At 35.7% G+C, this 25304-nt stretch overlaps 1 protein-coding gene across 1 annotated transcript in view; it reads right to left on the bottom strand.

Annotated features, from left to right (window-relative positions):
* LOC129740591 (calexcitin-2-like) overlaps positions 1–25304 on the bottom strand; it is a 262286-nt gene that overhangs the window by 65177 nt on the left and 171805 nt on the right. Inside the window, exon 2 of the mRNA XM_055732292.1 lies at positions 11495–11653. Within this exon, the coding sequence (XP_055588267.1) occupies positions 11495–11555 (61 nt within the window). The 5' untranslated portion in view covers positions 11556–11653. The remainder of the gene's footprint in view (positions 1–11494; positions 11654–25304) is intronic.

The following is a 25304-nucleotide window of genomic DNA, read 5'->3' as shown; positions in this document are numbered from 1 at the left end:
TGAAAGAATATTTTTTCAATGGCTGATGAATAAAAAGACTTTTATTAATATGTAGAACAGCTCACAGGTAAGTAAAAGTTTTTACTCGTGGCATAATATCTTACGAGGAGAGCTGTAAAAGTTACAAGAAATATGCTTGAAAAAAATAATTAACTTGAAAGTAAGATTTAATCAAAATACAAAGCTCATTTGTCCTCAAAGTTTTAGGTAGACGTACAAGTGTAAAACTCTAGCGATTGGCATCATTTTGAGTGTTGAAAAGTTGATATTCAGTGAAATATTTAAATGGTTCATCTTGCCCCAACTGCGCATTTTATACCCAGTTCCCCTACCTGTAGAAAAAGCAACTTCCTGTGACCACCGGAAATGCCACAACTGGCAAGCCGAAAAAAAAAGTTACACAAAAGCCGTTCGGGTCAATATGACCCAAGAGTTTGCGCGCGTTCCCCTGATGATATATGTTAACCGATTTTCATGATTTTACATTCATTAGTTAGGAAATTTATTTTAGTTTCTGAATGTATAAAATTTCAGTTGATGTAACTTATCCGAACGTCTGGATTCTGCTCCGAATGAAAAAAAAAAACCGAAAATAATGTCTTCTCAGAATTCCCATATCTTGAAAACTTATTAAATATTGAAATTATTTAATAAGTTTTGAAATTGTGAAAAATAAATCTTTTTAAACATATAGAAAAATTGATGGTCATATGGAATTTTTGGTCGCTAGCGTGGAATTTCTGAAAAAAAGCTTCTTTTTATGAACTTTTGCTTTGCAGTGTTGTATTTCATTCTTAACTGAACCGATTTCCAAAATTCAAATTTTATTTTGATTTTAATAACATTATCATCATTTTCACTGAATACACTTAGTATCTCCAATATTACTGTTGTTCGGAATACGACAATGAAAACAAGAAAATAATCGTGATTTTCGAACCCGTCTGTTATGATGCGCACATTTCTCATTTTGTTATCGTGATTTCTTAAAACTTTTCACCAAACCTGCCCATTTTTTATATACCCAATGATAGATTTTAATCTCTACAATCGATTGATATGCTTTTTATGTGGTTTTTCAAAAATTTCTAGCAACGTTTTCCGAATTTACTAAAAGATATCGGAATTCGTCCAGATTTTCAAAAGTTTTGTAGCAAGCAAGCACAACCCCCCGGGAGAGCGTAAATCGAACAAAATCCATGGCTCTCCCAGTCGTGCTCTCGAAATCTGCCGTCCTATGGCAGACTGAAGGAATCGCCAGCATGGTTACTTAGGGTGGTTTGTGCTGATACGTATGAATATTTTTACGTACCTAATTCATAGCTAAGTCATTGTCTTCATCATTTTGATTGTTTTTCAGCTTTTCAAAGTTACAGAGACCTAGTTCAGAATTTATTTTATCTTTAATGCATTGTGTGGTTTCAAAACGACACTTAATTTAAATTATTTCGGAAGCACGTGGATATTGTTATATGAAAAACAATCACAACCAATATTACAACGATTTAAATCTTTAAGTTTATAATACTATAAATATCGAGTTCTAATTTACATGTGAAATATAAGACATAATGTGCATAAAAGTAATTTAAATCATAATTTGAACTCTTCGTGGTGTTATAAGAATTAAAAGAAGCTTTGAATGAATTAGTGATTGCCATATCAATTTAAAAAAAAAGTCGTGTTTAAAAAGGTTAAGACATTATGATCCAGAAAATTGTCATCGACATCTTTTGTTTCAGTGATATATTTTTTTAAATAGACATTCTTCATTTACATAAGTGTGATTTTTATGATTTTACTTATGTTTTCTTCAAAAAGATTCATAATTTTAACTTATTATCAGGATTTAAAAAAAAACTCCAAATAAATTATCAATAATTTATGATTAAAACTTCAGAAATAGTTTATGGATTCATAATGCTGTGCTTCGAATTGTGAGATCTAAACTAGTTTTTCGGATTTTATTATTTTAATTTTTGAATTTCCAAATATGAATTTTGCAATTCAAATTAACATTTTTCTAAGAGTTCAGAATTGGAATTTATAATGAATAAATAAGTAATTGAGAACTAAGACAAAAGAATTGCTTATTCTTAATTTCAAATTCATAACCCAACAAAAATCAGAATTCAAATTTAAATTTGATAGTTTCGATTTTAGTATCATAAATATGAAACTTACAATTTTGTAGTACGAGTTTTCAATCGTGAGTTTGTTTGATTTTTTAAATAAGGGTTTAAAAAAGAATTGAAAATTGTAGACTTTTTATTCAAAATTCACCATTGGAAGCTTAGTATTGTGAACAATTTTATAATTTCGATTTAAGAGTTTTGAATTCAGAAAAAAATAAATTGTGAACATAGAAAAATGAATCATGAATATTGAATTATTTATTCTAAAATTTTATTCTTCATTCGGATTTGAAGTTCGGATTTGTAATCTGAAATATAAACAGCAAATCTTATTTTAATACGTATTGTTTTGAAATAATTCAAAAATTAACATCGAAATCATTCACACTTGTGTCTTATGTATGTATGTAAAATTTATGTCACAAATAAAAATCAAAGAAGATGCCACCGAAATTATTTTGCCAAATGAGAATTCCAAAACATTTCTGAACTAGGTCTATGTAACTTTGAAAAGCTGAAAAACAATCAAAATGATGAAGACAATGACTAAGCTATGGACTAGGTACGTAAAAATATTCATACGTATCAGCACAAACCACCCTAAGTAACCATGCTGGCGATTCCTTCAGTCTGCCATAGGACGGCAGATTTCGAGAGCACGACTGGGAGAGCCATGGATTTTGTTCGATTTACGCTCTCCCGGGGGGTTGTGCTTGCTTGCTACAAAACTTTTGAAAATCTGGACGAATTCCGATATCTTTTAGTTAATTCGGAAAACGTTGCTAGAAATTTTTGAAAAACCACATAAAAAGCATATCAATCGATTGTAGAGATTAAAATCTATCATTGGGTATATAAAAAATGGGCAGGTTTGATGAAAAGTTTTAAGAAATCACGATAACAAAATGAGAAATGTGCGCATCATAACAGACGGGTTCGAAAATCACGATTTTTTTCTTCTTTTCATTGTCGTATTACGAATAACAGTAATATTTGAGATACTAAGTGTATTCAGTGAAAATGATTATCATATTATCAAAATAAAATTAACATTTAAATTTTGAAAATCGGTTCAATTATGAATGAGATACAGCGCTGCTAAGAAAAAATGTTACCTTTTTTGAAAAGTGAGCATTTTTTTCCGGTAATTCCAAGATCGCGACCAAAAGTCCCATGGGACCCTAAAATTTTTATATATGTTTAAAAAGATTTATTTTTCACAATTTGAAAACATGTAAAAAAAATTTTTTACACCAACCTATACTGCAGATATAAGAATTTTAAAATGATGTCTTTTTTCTGTTCAAAGCGTTCTATAGGTCATCTGCTAAGTCAAATCGATTTAAACTTTATATATTTAAAATCTTGAATAAATTACCTAAACAATGAATCTAAATTCATAAATATCGGTCAAGATATGTGACCAGTGGAACGAAATCAATTTACTAGTCAAAACCAGCGAAAAATATTTTGTTCAAAATTTTGCGAACGGCCTAGGAAGGTTAAAATGCTGGTTAAATGCTCGGTTTATTTTAAAACTGGTTTCTCGTTAGAGGCATCAGACTTGAAAAAAATGCAACACTGACAAGATTTGCATCGATTTTTATGGTTAGGTATGGAAGTTCGTCGGAAACGAAATATATTACTATACTATACTATACTACACTATACTATACTATACTATACTATACTATACTATACTATACTATACTATACTATACTATACTATACTATACTATACTATATTATACTATACTATACTATACTATACTATACTATACTATACTATACTATACTATACTATACTATACTATACTATACTATACTATACTATACTATACTATACTATACTATACTATACTATACTATACTATACTATACTATACTATACTATACTATACTATACTATACTATACTATACTATACTATACTCTACTATACTATACTATACTATGCTATACTATACTATACTATACTATACTATACTATACTATACTATACTATACTATACTATACTATACTATACTATACTATACTATACTATACTATACTATACTATACTATACTATACTATACTATACTATACTATACTATACTATACTATACTATACTATACTATACTATACTATACTATACTATACTCTACTATACTATACTATACTATGCTATACTATACTATACTATACTATACTATACTATACTATACTATACTATACTATACTATACTATACTATACTATACTATACTATACTATACTATACTATACTATACTATACTATACTATACTATACTATACTATACTATACTATACTATACTATACTATACTATACTATACTATACTATACTCTACTATACTATACTATACTATACTATACTATACTATACTATACTATACTATACTATACTATACTATACTATACTATACTATACTATACTATACTATACTATACTATACTATACTTTACTATATTTACCGATCATGTGCTTCACTCCAATGCTTGGTTTAAACTTTTTGGACATTTTTGTCAGTGTTTGCTAACTTTTCACTACTCTAACACAGTAATTCTTTGAATAATCAACGGTTTTGTCAGCTATCGATTTGATAATGACGGATTTTGAAGGAATCTATGCAAAATTATTTTTTTCTTTCTCACTTACATCGAAAATATTTCAAAAACACGTTAATTCTAAATTTTGCAAAAAACAGGTCTTAAAGAACTGTTCGCAGGCAGCAAAATGCTGTTAAAATTTAATGTCCGATTAGTAGTGAATGAGCTATTAGCAAAAGAAAGTGTCCCATTTTGAAAAGAACTAAGATTAAGGTACAACTATAATTAGGTAAGGGAGACACAACCCAATAAGTTAGCTTCGACCTCGTCTGCAAATATGGATAACTGCCGATGGATTTTGATTGATAATTTCATTAAAGGGTGATGCGGTCAAAATTTGGTCAATATCAACTTGACGTATTTCTTTCAATTTTGCATTTAAAAAACTTGAACACCCCTCATTTTGAATGTGTGTGTGTAGAATGTTGCCTTTTCTGATTTTGAAATTCACTCTTCAGTTGTCAAAATGCCGTCCAAGGAAGAAGAGCAGCGTATCAAAATTTTGCTCGCGCATCGCGAAAATCCGAGCTACTCGCACGCAAAGCTGGCAAAATCGCTAGAAGTTGCTAAATCAACCGTTAAAAATGTAATTAAAGTGTTTGGGGAACGTTTGTCGAAAGCCAGGAAGTCTAGATCGGGGGGAAATCGAAACCCGGAAGCTGCTGAGACGACAAAGAGAGTTGCCGGTAGTTTCAAGCGAAACCCTAACCTCTCTCTCCGAGATGCCGCAAATAAGCTGGGTGTATCGTCTATAACCGCATCGAGCCAAAAAACGAGCCGGACTATCGACTTTCAAGAAGGTAGTGACTCCAAATCGCGATGATAAACAAAATACGACGGCCAAAGCGCGATCCCGAAGGCTGTACACGACGATGCTGACGAAGTTTGACTGCGTGGTAATGGACGGCGAAACCTACGTCAAAGCCGACTACGAGCAGCTTGCGGGACAGGAGCTTTATACGGCAAAAGGAAGGGGAAAGGTAAATAAATGGAAATATCTGGTTTGGCAAGCCATCTGTACCTGTGGCTTGAATATCAGCATTTTCATAGCTTCCGGGACTGTCAACCAAGAAATTTACGTGAAAGAGTGTTTGAATAAACGTCTGCTGCCTTTCCTGAAGAAACACGGTTGTTCCGTATTTACACACGCGTTTTTACACGCGTTTTCCCTTGACCGAATTTTGACCGTATCACGCTCTATTGATATTTTCTTGGGCTCAAGCTTTTTCTCCCGGAAATTTGTGCATCTGTAGCAAAGGGTTAACGGGGGCAGCAAATCAGCAACCACATACATGTGTGTACATATTTGAACCGGAACTGCATCCAGTAAAGTTGAAAGCTACTGGGAAAGGGGGCCAGGGTGAACAAAATCGAGATAAGAAAAAATCCCATCATCGTTTACTGAGCGTCGGCCGGAACTTCACTTTACTGCCGGCCCCGGAGCTAGTTTCTCTACTCCAGTAGTTATGCTCTTGTGCATTTGATCCGATCCCCTCTACTTTGTACTAGTTATAGGGATTTTTTGGATTTTTTTTACGAGCTTCTGCTTGTTTTGCCGTTTGCTTTGACTTGGTTACCCAAGAATATGTGTATGTGTGAGTACGTGTACATACAAATAGATTTCCGTCCGGGCATCATTACTTAACCTTGCTGACTCTAGGTTCCGGATTTGATTGTGCCCCCTTCCCCATTGTGGGGATTGGTGAGTGTTATGTTACGACATTCATTCATTCATATACATACACCGCTGCTGTGTAGTAGGTTGAGAACTGTCTGTGTGGGCCACTTCGCCGGGTGATGTACGTGCAGATGATATATTACCGGGAGGGATTACGTTGAAGTGCATCGAATTTACTTCCGAGTACCCATGCTCCGGAAGGGTATAGTGAAGTCTTTATCATTGATCCCCGGACTTTGAATGAAGGAGCAACATCTCAAGAATGGGTTTCCCTGCTATTATTGTCATAGCGAGAGAGAGGTAAATCGAGTTGAACAAACTGCAATGTAACGACCGGAGAATTTCACTATCGGCAACGTAATTTATCATAGTCGCTTTTCTGACTAATTCCGGATGACAGAGGAAGTGTTTACAAGTCAATCGAAAATTGTGAAATATTTAACTGGGAACTGAGACACAGAGACAGTTAACTGTAAATGGATTCAGTTTACGAGCTTGTGTGTAACCGGAAGGCTGTAGAATGGTTCTCGGATTCGGTGTATAAATTTTAATGAATCTTTCTCTTAGTGCTTTCGTGTGGGAAAGATTTCCACAAGATGACAAACTTGCCAATGAATGTTATTACGTTTGATTTTTGCCATCATATTGGTTTGAGAAGAAACTCTGAAGGCGAAATCGAAATTTAAACATTTATTAAAAAAGTGTATCACATGACGCAAAAAAGGGGAAATGTTCTGGAATCAAAACTGTGGAGACTGATGTCATTCCTTAGCCTACAGAAGACTCCATTCCAAATGTCAACTCATTTAGTATTCTCTTCTCTATGTTTTCAGTTTTGCAATAGGTTTCGTTTTCGATGATAACGTACACCGATTTTCCTCACAGTAGATGATCACATAATTTACTAGCTCTTGGTATGACGGAAACAGCTTGTTTTTGACTCGGCTTCAGCTTCTTCTGCTTTTTATATGTCTTTGGAACAAATCATACTTTGGTGCGATGGACAGTGCTGAGAGGAGATCCAAGTTTTTGGACACATCCTGAAATGAGGCAGTTTTCTTACTGGCGAAAGCACGCATGGCTTTCCGGTCCAAAGTTTTGTCCACCGGACCCGGTTTTCACCCAGATTTATTTTTGTCTACGAAGCGGCTTCCTTTTCCAAATTTCCTAATCGAATGTCAGACCGCTCCAGTGCTTACTTTTTCCATTTTCGCCAACTGACTCAGCAAAATGTTGGGAATAGTGATCCATTTGTGCATGACAGTTTTGCGCTTTTCAGGGAAAATGTTTCTAATTTCCATGAAAATTCTGAGAAGTCTAGCTCACGGAACACAGGGTTTTAAGTTAAACTGTAAACAACATCAACTAGCAGAAATCAGCGTTTAGACATAATCCGGAATGAGCAGAGTTGTATCAAAATCGTGTTCAGACATAATTGGACACCCTTTACAAGTTTGCGAGCCTTTCCCGCGTTGAGAAGGGTAGATGGTGGTAAATTCAAACCAGTCAAACATACAATAGATTTTTGTATTCATTTTAAAATAAGAGCAAAAATACAACCGTACATGCATATGTAGTTTAAAGTATTGACATTATCTCACAGTAACTTATTTTAAATAATATCCTAGCAGTGCAGTGCATAAGTTTTCAACTTTAAATAAGCAAAACATCACTTTTAAAGTTACTCGTTTGAGAATTTTCTTTGTAAATTTGGCTTATTCTTTCAACAATTTAATAATAATAATCCTCATCTGCAGGAGAAAAAATATTTTCACAATAAAATAAAGGTAAAATGTTGGAAATGTCTCCTTCACATCTTCAACGAGAAACATAAATCGCTGAACATACATCCAAACAGAATCTTGCACTTTCCATCCACTCAGACCAGACAGTAAGTAAGTAAGTATCCATAGCAGGTGGAAGTCCTGGAAAAAACGGTTACAAAATAAACCAAAAAAAAAAACGAACAAGAAAATGTGGCACCGATTGTCGTAAATTGTCATAAATTTTCATACACTTATTCACCCTCTTCCCTTCATCATCATCGTCATCGTGTTCGTCCTTAAAAATGGAGCTGATAGTAAGTGGAAAATAGTTTCGCAGATTTTTCGCTGCTGACATCGCAAACTTTTCCCGGGAAAACTTTTCTGGTTACAAAAAATTTGACCCTACAGAGGTACAAGTAAACTTGACCTTCCTCCTTCTGCAGCCATCTGAATGCAAGCTGCCACCACATGTTTTCGGTTCAAGTTTTTTCTTTCTTGTAGTTTGGGACCGATATCGATCAAAATTTAAATAAAGATATAAAACATTCCGTAAAGTTGACACGATAAACAAGACAAGACGGACGAGCATTTTTGGGACTTTGGTCCCAACATCGGAAGGTTGAAAGGAAAAAAAAAGTCCTCGAAACACGTAAACTTTCGAAACATTTTCCGGCTCGGCAGCCGAAGGCTAGATATGAGCTGAAACAACGATAATCAAATCGGGAAGTTTTCACATCAAAAGACCATCATCGCTGTTTGTTTTTCTCTCCCGACAGCAGCCGCTGTTCGACATTGAAGGCAGTTTTAAATGGTCCTTTTGCACGTTGTAACTGTTTTAAACCGTCCTTTATGAGGTTGAAGCTGTTTTATGGAGTACCATAACAATTATTTAATTGAATACCTACTAAAAAATGAAAAAGCTTTGTCGATGGAAGCTAATTCTTCCAGCTTAAACAGTTTTATTGGCTTGGTGGGTTGCCCTTATTTTTTTTTCACTTTTTTGAAGCCAAGCTCTTAACCAAATTCTAAATGTTTGAGACCAACAATTGGAGTCCAAATATCGGAATTCGAATATCGGGGTACGCATATCTGAGTCTGAATATCACAGTAAGAATATTCGAGTCCGAATATCGGATTTCGAATGTCGGAGTCCAAATATCGGAGCTCGAATATCGGAGCCCGAATATCGGAGTCTAAATATCTCAGTAAGAATATTCGAATCCGGATATAAGTATTCGAATGTCGGAGTCAGAATATCGGAGACGGAAAAACTAAGTCCGAAAATCGAAGTTCAACAACCGGAATCCGACTATTAGAGTCCGACTATCGGAGTCCGACTTTCGGAGTCCGACTTTCATAGTCCGACTATTAGAGTCCGACTATCAGAGTTCGACTATCGAAGTCCGAATATCGGAGTCCGAATATCGGAGTTCGAATAGAGGAGTCTGAATATCAGAGTCCGTATATCTAAGTCTGACTTTGGGAGGCAATCTTCCAGAGTCTACCTATTGGAGTCCGAACATCGGAGTCCGAATATCGGAGTCCGAATATCGGAGTCCAAATATCGGAGTCCGAATATCGGAGTCCGAATATCGAAGTCTGAATATCGAAGTCCGAATATCGAAGTCCGAATATCGAAGTCCGCCTATCGGAGTCTGACTTTGGGAGTCCGTCTACCAGAGTCCGACTATCAGAGTCCGACTATCAGAGTTCGACTTTCAGAGTTCGACTTTCAGAGTCCGAATATCAGAGTCCGATTATCGGAGTCCGACTTTCAGAGTCCGAATATCAGAGTCCGATTAACGGAGTCCGAATATCGGAGTCCGAATATCAGAGACCAACTATAAAATTCAGAATATCAGAGTCCGACAATCAGAGTCCGACTATCAGAGTCCGACTATCAGAGTTCGACTATCAGGGTCAGACAATCAGAGTCCGACTATCAGAGTACAACTATAAGAGTCCGACTATCGAAGTCCGAATTTCGGAGTCTGAAAATCAGAGTCCGAATATTGGAATGCGAATATCGGGGTCCGAATATCGGAGTCTGAATATCACAGTAAGAATATTCGAATATCGGAGTCAAAAAATCAAAGTCCAAATATCGCAGTTAAACTACCGGAATCCGACTATCGGAGTCTGACGTTCGGAGTCCGTCTAACAGAGACCACCTATCGGAGTTCAACTATCAGATTCCGAATATCAGAGTCCGACTATCAGAGTCCGGCTATCAGAGTCCGACAATCAAAATACGACTATCAGAGTCCAACTATTAGAGTCCGACTATCGAAGTCCGAATATCGAAGTACGAATATCGAAATCCTTATATCGAAGTCCGAATATCTGAGTCTGAATATCAGAGTCCGAATATTTTAATTCGAATATCGGGGTCCGAATATCGGAGTCTGAATATCACAGGAAAGAATATTCGAATACCGAAGTCGGAAAATCGAAGTCCGAATATCACAGTTCAACTTCTGAAATCCGACTATCAGAGACCGACCATTGGAGTCAGACTTTCGGAGTCTGTCTATCAGAGTCCACCTATCGGAGTCCGACTATCAGATTCCGAATATCAGAGTCCGAATATCAGAGTCCGACTATCAGAGTCCGACTATCAGAGTCCAACTATCAGAGTCCGACTATGAGAATCCGACTATCGGAGTCCGAATATTAGAGTCTGAATATCGGAGACCAAAAATCGAAGTTCGGATATAGAAGTCCGGATATCAGAGTTCGAATATCGGAGTCAGAATATCGGAGTCAGAATATCGGAGTCAGAATATCGGAGTCAGAATATCGGAGTTAGAATATCGGAGTCCGATTGTTGGAGTCCGAAAATCGGAGTTCAAATATCGGAGTCCGAATATCGGAATTCGAATATCGGAGCCCAAATATCGGTGTTCAAATGTCAGAGTTTGAATATCGGAGTCCGAATATATCGGAGTCCGAATTTAGGAGAGTCCGAAAATCGGAGTTCGAATATCGGAGTCCGAATATCGGAATTCTTAATCGTTGTCCAAATATCGGAATTCGAATATCAGAGCTCCTTATATCCGTGTCCAAATATTCAAGTCCAAATTTCTGGGTCCGAATATCAGAGTGTCAATATCGGAGTCCGAATATCCGATTTTTTTATTTGAATCATAGATATTGAATCTCATTCCTGAGTCTGGATTCAAAGTCTGTAGAGCTTTATTCTAAGTCTGTCATTTGAGTCTGAATCCGGAGTCTCAATAATGAGTCTGAATACGAAACAGGTTTTAAAGAGTAAAAAAATAACAAAAATAACAAATGAAACTCACCGAAAAACACGTGGAACACATACAGCAGCTTCTTCTTGCGGAATTCGGAAATGGCGGCCATCGTTAGTTGTTGTGTTGCTTTTTTTTTCTTTATTTCCTGCTGCCAAACCAACTGCTTAAAGCGGTCTTTCTGTTGTGGAGTTTATTTATTCTGGTTCTCTGCAAAGAAAATGGAAACGGAAAAACGACGTCTCGTTATCTTTTTTGATAACCAAGAGGCAAAGAAGAAGGGAGGCACAAAATAACGGGAAATAAAATTGAAAAGATAAGTAACTCTACCCTCGAATATGCCACATCGAATTGCGGTGACTTGAGACCGATCAGTGAGAGCATCGAATATGTCCTGTGCCCCGTTTTTTTTCTTGCCGAAGCCAAGCTAGTCAGTCGACCGAAATCGATACACACGAAATGGAAAAATATTTATCAATGATAATCCCGTTTTTTTGGTCGAGGCTCTTGGCTGCCACCAAGCTAGTACAGAAACCGAGATGAGAATCCTGCTGCAGCAGAGTTTGGCTTTCAATTTCAGGACTTCTTAGCTTCTTATAATCCTCGAGCTGACTAAGCTACTGGAGATAGGACGATTAACGAGAACGTAACTGTTTTGGGTATTAAGAAGAGTTTTTTTCTTAGCGGACTCGAAGCATCTCGAAAAGAATGTCTGTTATTTTGTATTTTATTGCAAATGCTCCATCACTTTTTTCTCACAATTTTTAAAATGGTTTTGCTCGATGCAAGCGAAAATATAACTTGCCGAATTGCTGTTTACAATTTCAATTACCCAGACATGAAGCTGGGCGTCGGTCGATGGTCTTTCGTGTGCGGTTTCCATAATTTATGATATTTTTAATTACATACATCTGGCGTCGAGGTTACCATTATGGTTATCAGATGATTAACTTTGGAATTTTTGATAATTTATTTTACGCTTTCCATAACATTATCGAGGTCACGGGTGGCTAAAACAGCGTTTGATCTCAAGCGAGTGACTGATTAGGCACCATTACAAATATAAAAATGCACGTCACAATATTCTTGACTTATTGTTAATAATTAAATAGCTTTTGGCATCAACGAATTAGCAAGCCCAGTCAGCGTTTCTCGAGTTCAAACCTTATATAAGTAAGGAAGCATAGCCGTAGGAACGGGGGGGGTTTTGGGGGTTAACCCCCCCCCCCATGAGGGTCCATGAAAAGCAGGCGAGGTATTCTACTCAAAATTTTAAATTTTCAATCAAATTTTTGTGATGGAGTAAGGTTATATGATAATAACAATCTTGACTCAAAATTATTTACTTCTAAACCTAGAAAACTTATCTCAGGTTCAGAATTCAGCTACAGATTTTCAAAATTTTCTCAATCAGGCATAGTAATTCATTTCTTAATACTAAGTTTTATTCTGATTCCTTACAATCAAAATAGAGATTGTATTTGTTTTTCCAAATTTCAAATTTTGTATTCAGTTTAAGATTTTTGTTTCCAATCGAATCATCATGAAAAATTGAAAAAAAGCTGTGTTTGAAATCGTCGTTTAAATTTTGCTCAATATTTCCTTCAAAGTTTTATACATGATTTTCGAACTCATTTGCATTTTTATACATTTAGTTAATGTTTTTTCGAATATAAAAAATAGAGTTTCAGATTCGAAGTTCATGAACTTTAAATTTAAACATAAAAAAGCTTCAAAATAACTATATAGATTCATCATTCGAAATTATTATTTTTTGTTTAGATTTGTAAGTCGGATTGGTAATACATCCGAATTGAAATAAAGAATAATCATTGAATCCCAAATCATATACATTTATTATTATGGATCCATGATTGAGGGCTCCGATACTGATTGAAATTCTTGGCTCAAATTTCTTAAATCAGAAACCGTTTTATGTACATTTCAGAAAACATATTGAAATTCCGAAACATAAATTTTAAAATTTTTAATTCAAGTTTCAAGTTCAAATTCAGATTCATCTCGTAAATGAGTTCCACAATAAAAATAAAACAACCAAGAAGATTTTTACAATAATGATTTAAATTGCAAGAGACTGCAGAATGATAATTATACGGTTTAAGAATCAAACCAAAGTCAATTCGTTTGCACAGTTCAGCTGAAAATTACAAAAATTTAGTAGAGTTATAGTTCATTTTGCAAAAAAATATCCATCAACAGAAATTGATTTTTAATGAAAATTAATTTATGATAAATAAACATGTATCTCCTCTTCAAAAAATTTCCGGGAATTCTATATGTTTTGGCGTATTGGTCAACATAATTAACATCACAGTATTTTCAAGAATCAAATTTCAGACTACAATCTTTAATTAAAATCGAGTTTGCATAAATCCGATTTGTACTGCAAAATTTGAATCTTTGACTTTTATCTTTGAAAATTGTACCTATTTTTAGAATTTTCTTGAAATTTTCTTAAAAAAATATTGAAAGTTCAAATCAAACAAACAAAATTAAACTTGCCAGATCATCCGGTTTTACGTGGACTTTCCCGGAAACTTTATAAAAAAGGGAATGATTCGGCAGCCCAAATTTTGTTAGTAAATATCTGTTTTTTTCAGATTCATAAAAAATTTATTGGAAAATAAAAAAAAATACCTGCATCATTTTTATTTTCAATTTCTTCGTCCAAAACTAAAATTTGAATAGCTTGATTTATTAAAATAAATATAAACGATTTTTTAGGGGACTGAAATATGATTCAAAATCTGGTTGTGTTTTCCGACGAAAAAAGAATTATTCAAGTTATTTTTACTTGATTTTTGTTTAGTAGTTTTTGGATTTTTGTCAAAACTTCCCGAATGATGACCAGATTTTGGTTTAAAAAAAAAATAAATAGAATTTCCTAATTTAGCCAGGTTTCAAATAAAATAGCCCGGATTTGTCCGGCCCAGATGCGTGCGGAAGAACTTCTGGCAATTTTAAGTTAAGTTCACCAGATTTTTATGCAAGGATTGCAGGATTATTTATTCAAATCCTAAACATCATTTGAAAGATTTTAGGATGTTTTTTTTTCAAAAGTTTCTATTTAACACCAAAAAATAGTTTCAACTTATCTAGAAAAACGAACAATGAAATGAATAATCAAAGTGTATTTAAAAAAAAAGTATTTTTAATTTTTTTTAATTCACATTGCTTGAGCAAAAATGTTATAGGAAAAAATAGGTCACCAAAACCCCCCCCATGAGTCAGCTCTTCCTACGGCCCTGTAAGGAAGGGAAATAACAGAAGCATGCTAATGAAAGCTAATGAAATTAACGTAAACATCAATAAACTTAAAAAATAAATAAATTTATGAAAACAATTAGTAAAAGGGCCAATTCATTTCAAAAGTTTTTCACAATTTTATCTACGGGAACAAAATATATCGCTTGAGCTTTCACTACGTCGTATGGAACAAAATTTAAACTAACAATTTTATCGCAAAAAAACTGAAATAAACTAGTCGCAACTTTTTTCCATTTAAAATATTTGTAGTCTGGACAACATATTCTACATGTGAAATAGAAATTTTAAAGTTATTTTGCTAACTTGTGCAGCAGTTTTCTGTGAATTCTTAAGATGTTTCATACGACGTTATGAAAACTCACGCGAGATGTCATAACGAAATTTCACGGTTTTTATATTATAACATTGACTACACTGACATGATTCTTAGAAAAATAATCTATTAAACTTCTGACTGAAAATGTTGTTGACATTACAAACAAATAATAATCATGAAACTAGACCTAAAAATACGTTAAAGGAGTATGTTTGCCAATCTGTTTATTTTCAAAATGTTGATAATGTTATACAGCTTTGCCAAATAAGTGCTCAAATTTGTTTAATCAATTTTTTCATATTTTCAAAAGGTATTTCGAAAATAAAAGCTGGTAAACTAAATAAAATTTAGGAATCAGCACCCCAAAATGAGTCAATTTTAACAGAAAAATGTTTTTTGTTTCAATGAACCTTTTCTTATCGCTGTATAGCGATTTTGAATATTAAGTTAATTAAATCCTTCCTGCTAGAGTAACTAAAATGATGGTTCTGTCGAAAATAATATTCGTAGAATGAAATTTATGATGTTAAATTTTGTGAAACTCGAACTTATGCAATTTCCCTTATAAAATGGATTTTTTCTTCCCAATTATTGAATGTCTCCAATGTGTAGGGGCGCCCCTCGACTTGATAGTAAAATAGGAGGGAGAAAAAATGAGGAAGAAAAAGAGTGTGCAAGACAGAGGCCGTTCGGTTCCGAGACGGGAGAAATTAAAAGGTGAAATAAAGAGTGTTCGAAGATTAAAAGGTGTTATTCTTTCGGCGAAGATGTAGAACTCCATAATTGGCGTCGAGGATGCATGGAATGGTGAGTTCAATGTTGTTTTTAAACAAAATAGGTGCAAAGTTAAAATCATCCAAAATGGCGCTTTGAAGAAATTTTCGAGCTGCTACACGCTCAAACAACAATACAGGAAATTGGAATTTTGTGTACAAGGAGTGGAGAACATGGAAAGGCTCATTAGAGTGTTATTTTGAAGCTTATGATATGGTCGAACAAAAGAAAAAAAGAGCGATGCTCCTACATTTTGATGGACCTCATCTACAACGCATTTTTTTTTTCAAAATTTACCAGATCGTAAAACTTTTCCAATTGATGCAATTGAAAAAAAAAATGGTACGATGTTGCTGTAGATGCATTTGATGGATTCTTCCAATCATTAAGGCGAGATCGTTTCGATCGAAATAAGTTGAAACATTTGATAAAGCGCTTAGAGACATTGAGATTTTGGGAGTGGCTTTAGAATGCTTTGAAGTTCAAATCAAAGATTTTAATCGAGATCATGCCTACACAAAAAATGATCACGTTTTGCACAAATTATTAACCCGAAAACAGTAACACGTCCTTTACAACGATTCATTCGAAGATGCGATCCACTATTTCGCTTCATCAGCAATATGTCCAGCACGTAATTTAAAGTGTCGTAAAGGGTTATACGGTCAAAATTTGGTCAATATCAACTTGACGTATTTCTTTCAATTTTGCATTTAAAAAACCTGAAAATCCCTCATTTTGAAGGTGTGTGTGTGTGTAGAATGTTGCTCCTATTTTGATTTTGGAATTCACTTTTCAGTTGTCAGAATGCCGTCCAAGGAAGAAGAGCAGCGTGTCAAAATTTTGCTCGCGCATCGCGAAAATCCGAGCTACTCGCACGCAAAGCTGGCTAAATTGCTAAAAGTTGCCAAATCAACCATTACCAATGTAATTAAAGTGTTTGGGGAAAGTTTGTCGACAGCCAAGAGTCTGGATCGGGAGGAAATCGAAAACCGGAAGCCACTGAGACGACAAAGAGAGTTGCCGGTAGTTTCAAGCGAAACCCTAACCTCTCTTTCCGATATGCCGCAAATAAGCTGGGTGTATCGTCTACAACCGTGCATCGAGCCAAAAAAACGAGCCGGACTATCGACTTACAAGAAGGTAGTGACTCTAAATCGCGATGATAAACAAAATACGACGGCCAAAGCGCGATCCCGAAGGCTGTACACGACGATGCTGACGAAGTTTGACGCGTGGTAATGGACGACGAAACCTACGTCAAAGCCTACAAGCAGCTTCCGGGCCAGGAGTTTTATGCGGCAAAAGGGTAGGGAAAGGTAGCAGATATTTTCAAGCACATGAAACTGTCAAAGCCCGCGAAGAAATATCTGGTTTGGTAAGCCATCTGTACCTGTGGCTTGAAAAGCAGCATTTTCCTAGCTTCCGGAACTGCCTTTCCTGAAGAAACACGGTTGTTCCGTACTGTTTTGGCCGGATTTGGCATCTTGTCATTACGGTAAAAAGGCCATGGAGTGGTACGCCGCCAACAACGTGCAGATTGTTCCCATGAACAAGAACCCTCCCAACACGCCAGAGCTCCGCCCAATTGAGAATTACTGGGCTTTTGTCAAGCGGAACCTTAAAAAGACCAAAAAACTGCTAAGGACGAGCAGCAGTTCAAAGCAAACTGGTTTTCTGCGGCGAAGAAGGTGGACAAGGTGGCTGTACAAAATCTGATGGCAGGGGTTGAGCGTAAGGCCCGGCAATTCGGATTTGGAAAAGCGGTAGCCGAACTGAATATTTTTCCTGAATTTTATACTAATTAATCTTGAAAAAGAAATTTAATTTGATTTTTAAAATAAACGATTTCACCGATTTACACGCGTTTCCCTTGTGATGTGAACCTAATTTCGGACAAAGCCTGGGAATCGCTCAAACATCGAAATATTCAAATATACGAATCAAAAAAAGGTAGCTCAAAAGTTCTCAAAGCCTATGCTAGTGATAAGCCTCTGAACATAGTCGGACCCTTTATAGCCGATGTTGTGCAAGGAAAAAAGAAGGTAAAGGCCGAATTATTTGTAGTACATGGAGGTCAACGATGTCTGCTTGGAGATAAGACTTCAAAGAATTGGAAGTTCTTAAAATTCGACTTGAGATGGACTCGGAAGTAAATCAAGTCAACGAAGAAAACAAACTTTTCGGTAAAATTAAAAATATTAATGTGCACATTCTGCTGGATTTCGATACTAAGCCAGTATTTCAACCAATCCGATGAGTTCCGGTAAATTTGAAACTCGAACAATTGTTGGCAAGGGATATTATTGAAGAGCATCGTGTACTTCGTGAACGACTTCCGATGCCTATCGTGGATTATTATCCGTCCCGACTAGGTCCTGGAATGTATTGGAGGAAATTTGATATAAAGAAGACTTTTCTACAAGTCAAATTGGCGGGAGAGTCAAGGAACGCAACGACTTTTAGAAACGAACAAGGGACTATTCCGTATCAAACGTCTGCCATTCGGTTGAGTATCAGCACCGAAAATATTCCAGAAGTTGATGGACGAAATTCTCATGGAATGTAGTGATACGTTCTGGCACGATCAACGCGTCAAGGAGGAAAGACTCATATAAACTTGTCAACTTTTCAATATTTCTCTTAATTCAAATTGATAATAATTTTTTTCTGGTATGAAATAAACATATATTCCTGTTAATTTTCATATGTTTGTTTTTCTTCTGATAATTTTTTTTTCTGATCAGGTACTACGAAGATTCAAAGATAGGAATGTTGAGTTAAACTGAAATAAATTTGCGGTTTCTGAGATAAATATCTCATCGCTGATGCCCAGCAAACATTTAACTAGGTATGCCGCAGAAACAACAGGAATATAGAAACGCTTGTACCAGCATATAGCTACAAAAGTGGAGGCGATATAGCGGTAATGACTAGATTCCAAACGGATTTACGATTTCATTACGACAGCAACAAGCAAATATACAATCATGAACAACTTGAAGCAAACGAAAAAAAAAATGGATCTGGCCGAGAATCGAACTCCAATCCTCCGAGTCAGCTCGCCAGCGCCTTTTCACAAGGCCAACTCATGAGTTGATTGAGAGTCAAGCTGTAGCTCTATAAGAAATGTTGAAGTTCCATCACGCACATTTTGTTCGAATCGAGAAGAGAGGAAGAAACCCGATTGAGTGTCAATTTAAATCTCGCTCGTTCGTCGTAAATCTGAACAACTTGATGCTTTTGACTACATATTTACGAACCAAGTTATAACTTGCTCGATTGGAAATGTTTTGCGGAAGAAGTCGCAAATTTATCATGAAAAATCACTTAGAACAAACATTTGTACGATAGCCACGAGCAATCTCAATTTAAACGACTTATTTTTTCATTTCTTTCACGACTTCATGTTAGCCGGGTTAATTTTATTCGATTATTTTCGAACGATGTTTTGATATTAATTTTTGTAGCCAAATTGATTTTTATTTTAAAGGGGAGAAATCACCATGAATTTGTTTTTGGAAGTTTTGAGCGGCTTTATCGGTGAGTATTGGTGAGTTGCTAGAGTTTATTGGTAAGGCATCAAAACCTCACCTGAGTTCGATTTAAATTTCAAAGCAAGAATAACTAATTTACAAAATGGCTCTATTTTTTTCCAGATGTAGGTATGTAAAACATATGAATTATTTCACTTTCCCTCAAAGAGAATGCTAAGAACCAGAAGAAGGCGATGGAGAGAGGAAATGCGTGTTCCGTAATGTTTTGCCACAACCTCTCTTGTTTTAAGGCACAAATTTTGTAATTTTCACAATATCTCTCGTTTCTTCAACAAAAATTGCCGAAGGCCTGTATCAAGTTCTGAAAGACCTGTGGTCTTGTGGCTAAAGAGAGACATTTTCGACATACTAGATTTTCTCTGGGATACCCTACAATCGGAGAGTATCTGAGAAGTACCACATCCTACGAGGAAAGCTGGGGGATAAGACTAGACCTTTGTCGTAGCAGATCATGTAGGATAGAGGTAAACCAATGTTTTTTTTTATCAGTTGGTCACCCAGGTGGTATATTCTTTTTACAGATTGCATTCCAAGGCACGGCAAGCCATCGCGTCACCCCAGTATGCTACTCTGGGTTTATGGATGCAATTGTTCGACTCTTGATACTTGATACCCCTACGCCATAAAGTCAACCGGGGGTCTCTGACCATAACTCTCATCCGGACCTGCAACGAAAGCTGTACCCGTGATGGGAGAGCGCGGTCAATCTATTCGAGAGTATTCCGCGGCGTGAATACTCTTCTCTTCAACATCAACTGCTAACGAGGGCACTGTTCGGTATCCGATATCGGCATCCGCTCTTTTGCAGGTGTAATCAACATGGGTCGTGAAACTCAGGCGATCGTCGATCATCACCCCCCAAGTACTCAATCGCAAGCATTAACTTGATTGCTCACAGTTCAGCAGCAATCTTCCCTGATTGTGTTGATAAGGTTTGTGATCAGAACCATCTCGATCTTGTGGTGAGCCAGTCAGAAGCTCTTGGAGGCCACCCAACTTTCCACTTGCTCGATCGCTACTGTGGCGAGGTTAGGTTTGGGTTTGGACTTGGGTTTGGTTTTCGTGGCTTCTATCCTTTTCCGCTCAACTATCTTCAACCCAGTTGGCCATTCAGGAACGAGGCCTAGCCTCTTTGTTTTCGCTCGGATCCTCTCGGACCTTAGTATCCCGGGCTCTTTTCTTCGAGACTCCAGACCTCGTCTCCCTTGGAGACCCTCTTTTCCTCTTGCCGTTTCTTGCAAATTCTGCTTCGCCGTTGGTCTGCACGAAGACGCTCACCGTCTTAGGCCGAATGATTTCCGCCTGCAGAGGGGTCACCAAGTCTTCTTCACTCCGGTGCCGTAAGAAAGCGCACCACCACTCGGTTTGCCGCCACGAACAGTGCCATCACGTTGGCAAGTTTCTCGCGGACCTCTTTGTGGATCTAAAACTTCTTCCTAACACGCCTGGTGCTGAATGCCCGCCATTGTCACAGCTAGTTCAGCATTAGCTTCAGGGTCCTGAAGCTTCAGTGAGCTTAAAAGTTCCTAGACTACCTGCTAGACCACGACAAAGGAGTCTTCCTTCTCTCCGGCTTCAACGGCTTCTTCACCGGCTCCGCAGGTGCTCCTGCCAAACGGATTAGGGCAATCGTCTTTTCCGCATCCATGTCATCCTTCCCCGTTTTTGATTGGGTATTGTTTGTTATCATGTTTAATACCACGAGTCGCAAAGTAAGTATACGGTACACTGCGTCAATGTCCTGCATTGACACAGTGCATTGACACAACCGTTCGGGAATGACGTTATTTCACAACCAGCCAGCCTTCCAAGCTCATCAACACGGTCTAGTGCACTGTGAAGATTTTTCAACCCTGTTAGCAGCACACTTTGGCGCAATGGAGTCGGTTTCCAATAGTAATCCATCTTCGTATTCCATGTTCCGTTTTCCGTTTGAAAGGGTTCTCTCGGCCGTACATCTGCAGTAATGCAGACACGTTCCTACTATGCACTACGGAGAAGTGGAACTACTTTGCAGAGAGCAAACTGTTTGAAGACACTCTCGGGCACAGAAACTTACGACGCTGGGCGAGTGGCGAGTCAGTGTAGGGTGTTGTCATCGTCGGAAAACATTCGAGTCGTAGCGTTCCCAAGTCCCGAACATGTGATACGACAGGCTTTAGTCCAGGACAAGTGACTTTTGTTGGGAAAGGATTATTATATTGGTGGGGAATACCCTCGGAGTCAGTGAAGAGAATCTCGTGTACGAACATGTCTCTTCGCAGCCACTACTAGTGGCGGTATTACACAACTTGTGGCAGTCTACCTGTAATTGTGGTAGTCTTCAACAATTTGTGATGGCATTCGAAAATTGATGGCAGCCTTCGGCAATTTGTGATACAGAAATGAGTGAGATTGTGACGATTTCACAACGATCGAGATTGTGACAAAACATGACGGCACACGCTTTTCCAAGGAAGGCTCTCTTCATCGCCCACTCTTGCTCGGACTAGAATGGCGCTCGACGCCGGACGAGCCATTTGAGTCTGTGTATTACGTTACGTTCGTAAAGTTAAATCTCGCGCGTGTGTTGTGATAGCCACGCGTCCAGGATAAGCTGCTCTCGACTGACACACAACTGGAAAAAGTTGTCGAACCTGGAATCCTGGTTGTTAAAGGTCGGATCTCGTCGCAGTCGTTACAGGAGAGAAGATATCAATGTTCCACACAAGGAGAGATAAATTTAGATGAAAAATAAACATCATTAAAAGAATAAACAGTTATTTGGTAATATTGAAATGTATAATTGCAATACACGCTTTGAAGTTCTGAATATTCTGAATTTGTTCGAATTGCGCCTAAAAAATTAAAAACTTTATTTGCAATTTAATTTACAGAATTCTCTTCCCCAAGCACAAACTTTGGCTCAATTTTTTGTGTTTAAATTTCAATCCCAACAATAGTGTTCCGGCAAAGTTTAACGATGAAACATAATATCCCGGCATCGTTTTTGGCAGGACATCATAAAAGCAACAATGAACACTTCCTGGCAAGAAAAATTTCATTTTCTCATGCTAAAATTTGCCAACAACCCCATAACAGCTAGCCGAAACCACTTCTGGAAATGACCCGGGACAGCTGCTGTCCGGTACCAACTTTTTAGTTTCGAGCCAGCACTTGCTGCTTCGGCTCGTAAGTTTTTTTTTGCCGGAAGATTCCCGGTTACTCCTTCTCTGTATTTCGATATATTGTTTACGTTGGTGCGGGGTTTTCTTTTCTTTTCGAACAAAAAGCCGGAAGACGCTGGGTAAGAAGAAGCTTCAGCTGAGTAAGTAATCAAGGGAGTAATTTTGATCACAGGGGCAAATAAGTTGTTAGCTACAATGAATTATGTCCTGCTGTTGAAATTTTATGGAAGTTACTTCAGACAGAATACGGTACAGATCCGGAGCATGAAAATTTTTAACATCGTTTCATAACAGATTTTGATTCATTTAGTTCATCGTTTTTTTTTCAAATACAGGGGCGGTCCTAGAGCTGGCTCTTGGGGGGGGTGATTTTCCAAATTTTCAAAAATCAGTCAATAACGTATCTAAATACATGGCGAAAAAAAGTTCATTTGGAGAGAGCGAGTGGGGGGGGGGGGGGGGAGGGAAGGGGGGGTTGAGTTTACAGTTTCAAATGAGACTTAAATATTTGCTGCACACCAGACCCCTGCAAAGGACACGTCCATGGGTTGGGGGTTTTGAATTTCAAATTTCAAAAATAAATCAGAATCAAAATTTCAAATCAATTTTATTTCTGGTTAGTTATTAATATATTATTCGAAATGTTGGTTCTTATTTTGTATTTAAAAAAATGAAGTATTTTCAAAACATCAGAAACGGAATGCGAATTTAAATTTGGAATGAAGCCATAATTTGAACCAGAAGAAAAATACATCAAATATAACACCAGATTTGATAAAAAATTAAACTTGAATTCTAAAAAATCAGATCAGGTCAGAATAATTGATAATAACGTTAGTTTTTACATATTAATTTATTTGTTTATTTTTTGGATCCATGAGGAAAAAATGGATGACATGTGATAAAAATGCTTTTTATGAAATTCTAATCTCTCATTTTCAACATCCATACATTTCTTCTAACTTCCTATTTGCCAACAATTTTCATAATTTTATAATGTTGTTAGTTATGTTCTTTTAATTTTTTAAAGTCACGGTGATTAAACTCTTCATAAATATGAAGATAAAAAAGATTAGTTTTTAACATTTGAAAATTTTTGATTTTTTTCTAATAAAAACGTCTTACCAAAATAATTCAAGAGAATGCATTTTGGTGTTTATGTTTTAATGATTGATTTAGTAGATTTTGGTGCGATGAACTCGAATCTTCAACTAGATTTTGTTTATCACCTCTTGTTTTGGTGATATGGAGTTTAAAATTTTTTAAATGAAACAGTTTTGAGTGAAGTCAATCATTCGATAAATAATGAACTTACAAGTTAACATGAATAAAAACTGATTCTGAAAAATCTACAGTTTTTAATAATTCGAAAAGAAAAGTATTTCTGACATTACTAAAGAATGTTTTTAAAAACAAAGATTTTATATCATTTAAAAAAAATGCTTCAGGCTGAAAACGATTCTTTAAACATTCGTTAAAAGTCTTTTATTTTACAGAATTAAGAACATTCAATTTTTTTTTCTCACAGAAGTCAAAATTACTTGCGTTCTTGGGGAAAGAAATAAGATATTAACCCATATTTTGAATTTTAATTGTAATGTTTAAAAGTTTTTTTTCAGAAAAGTGCAGAATTTACTTAAATAATTTTTAACCTATTTGAAAATAATTTCAGGCACCAACAAAAATCAAAACTTGCTCTTACATTCTTGTCATCTAAACAAATGTTGATTCTGTGGCCTTGTGCCTGAAAATGCGTTTTTGAAAAAAAAATTCATATCAGCATAAAATTTGTAATGATTCAAACATTTTTTTTATCTAAATTATTAATCATCAAAGTTGGATGAACTTGATAAGATACACTTCTTTAAAAAAAAAAACAATATTACACGACCATGATGCACACTACTTCTCCTCTTCCCTTCAAATTTCATTGAACTAAATTTGAGTTTTGTATTAAATTTGAAATTAGAGAAATTTAAAAAACTTTCTCTACAAACATATTTTGATATCCTTTAAACAACTTATGCATCCCTTTAAAAAACAATCTGCGAATCTCTAACATTCACTGCGAACAACTGTTGATAAAAAAAAGATCATTTTCGTCATTTGTATATTCAGCAGTTTAAAAAATTATCAATTAAAGAACTCTTTAAAGAACCATCCGTTATAAATGTAATTTTACAAATGAAAAAATACACACATTTTTATAGAAGAAAAAATGAAAAAATTCTCAATTTATCTAAAATATTTTTCTTGAGTATCTATATATTACCGCAAAACTCTCACCAATATTTTAGTGATTCTCGTTTAGCAACAATACCTCTGAAAATCCAAACATTTATTTGAGAAAGTGTTAACAATTGCTATGAATTTAGAACTGAATATTTTTTTTTTTTTTAAATATGTTGCTAAATCTTGAATCGAAAAAACGAATTAATATAAACTCTTGTTTCGATTCTTCAATTTCTAAATATAAATTTCATTCTAAACCAAAATCATTAAAATTAAATTCTTAGGTATGCAGCTTTCGGTACTTCATTTTTATTTGTTTTCTCTTAAATTTCAAGCTCTCATGGATTTTAAAATTTATTGGAACTGAATCAAAAGAAATTGTTACAAATTTGAAACGAATGATTTAGTAAAAAAGTGAAAAATCGTATTTTTGCTTCGTACACTCAATATGTATATTACTATGTACTCAATAATTTCATACTTATTGTACAATTTAAAATAAAAAAAAATAATAAAGGGTTCATTTC

The sequence above is a fragment of the Uranotaenia lowii genome, chromosome 1, assembly GCF_029784155.1.
Source record: "Uranotaenia lowii strain MFRU-FL chromosome 1, ASM2978415v1, whole genome shotgun sequence".
NCBI classification, from domain to species: domain Eukaryota; kingdom Metazoa; phylum Arthropoda; class Insecta; order Diptera; family Culicidae; genus Uranotaenia; species Uranotaenia lowii.
The sequence above is the reverse complement of the archived record's forward strand: the minus strand, read 5'-3'. Positions and strand labels throughout refer to the sequence as shown.